The sequence below is a fragment of the Aplysia californica genome, unplaced genomic scaffold (assembly GCF_000002075.1).
Source record: "Aplysia californica isolate F4 #8 unplaced genomic scaffold, AplCal3.0 scaffold01266, whole genome shotgun sequence".
NCBI lineage: Eukaryota > Metazoa > Mollusca > Gastropoda > Aplysiida > Aplysiidae > Aplysia > Aplysia californica.
In genome coordinates, this window is record NW_004798536.1 from 125776 (window position 1) to 127120 (window position 1345).

General features: G+C 37.5%; 2 protein-coding genes across 2 annotated transcripts in view; one reads left to right on the forward strand and one right to left on the reverse strand.

Annotated features, from left to right (window-relative positions):
- LOC101851238 (NADH dehydrogenase [ubiquinone] 1 beta subcomplex subunit 11, mitochondrial) overlaps positions 1–1345 on the forward strand; it is a 10381-nt gene that overhangs the window by 4490 nt on the left and 4546 nt on the right. The window lies entirely within an intron of this gene.
- Positions 397–1345, reverse strand: part of LOC106013781 (glutathione S-transferase alpha-5) — a gene marked incomplete at its 3' end in the record, with an annotated part of 6577 nt that continues 5628 nt past the window's right edge. The window contains 2 exon segments of the mRNA XM_013090413.2: positions 397–529; positions 1083–1134. Of these exon segments, the coding sequence (XP_012945867.1) occupies positions 397–529; positions 1083–1134 (185 nt within the window).

Sequence of the window (1345 nt, forward strand, 5' to 3'; positions counted from 1 at the left end):
GTTAGAATCTATCATCTTTTTTTTTTTGGCTCAACACCTTTCATGCCCATAAAGGAACTCATTTCGGTGTGGATTTTTCATAAAAACATTGATTAAAGGAACAGAAAATGTTTCAGTTACCACGGACTTTTAAGCTAAGGTTATAACTAATCTTTGATGGCCATTTTCTCACTAATTTTACCTCTGACAGCAGGTGACCCCCCCCCTCCCCTCCTTCTTTTGCAAATATCTTGACTTGTATTCAAGATAAATGGATGCTTTTTCCATCCAAATAAAAACAAGTGAACACGCTTTAAAATGATACCAATAACTCTACAAGACAAGCCCAAAAATTGAAGAGAGATTGATTCCACCACACTGCCTCACAAATAATAATCTTTAAAAAAAAAGCCTTACGTGGTTTCCTCGTCAGCATTCTTCCCCAGCAGAGCGCCTTTCCTAGCCACGTATCTGATGATGGCGCGAGTCTGCACGATCTGACGTCCGTCTATCTCCAGCATGGGGATCTGCTTGAACAGCAGTTTGCCCTCTGGGGAAAGAAAACAGGAATTTTGATATTTATTTCAACTCTCACAATGGCGAATATATAGTATCTCAAGAGGACTGTAGAAGAAATCAGAGAATTTAAATAGGAAAACAACTCTACAGCGTCCATGAAAAAAATATATAAACGAGCAACCCTACCCCCCCCCCAAAACCCAACAAAACAAAATGTAAAATATAAAAATCAACGTAATGTAAAGAAAATCTGGCTAAGACAGTTTTACGTTTAGTAGGCCTAGGTGTTTTACGTACGGCACTAGCAAGATACAGGTAATATTATAAGTGCAGAAGATTAGAGGCGTTACTAGAGACTAACAAACTTTAAAAAGACGAGAGAGAATATGGACTTTAGATTTAGATGCTTGACATGCAAGAGGGAGCAAACCTCTTCAGAGCACCCTTAAATTAAAAAAGAAAGCATAAAAAAACCAAACACCTAATAAATTGAACTAACGAAAACAAACAAACAAAACAACAGCAGCAGCAGCAACAACAACAACAACAACAACAACAACAACAACAACGACCAAAACCCCCACCTTCTATCCATTTCAGGAAATCGCTCCTAGTTTCCGGGTTCACTTCAGTGTACTGTGAGGAGAAAGCAGAACATAACATGCCTTTAGTGGCCAAACATCATCAAACAACAAACAACATAAATACCCTAGCTTGTTACCTTAAATACCCTTCTAAAATACAATCCGTGTATTATGTTTTTATTTGAAAGTACACGACGTATTGTATATTATATCTCCATGAATTTTTTTTTTGGTCATAGACATGGAGGAGAGAGAGAGAGAGA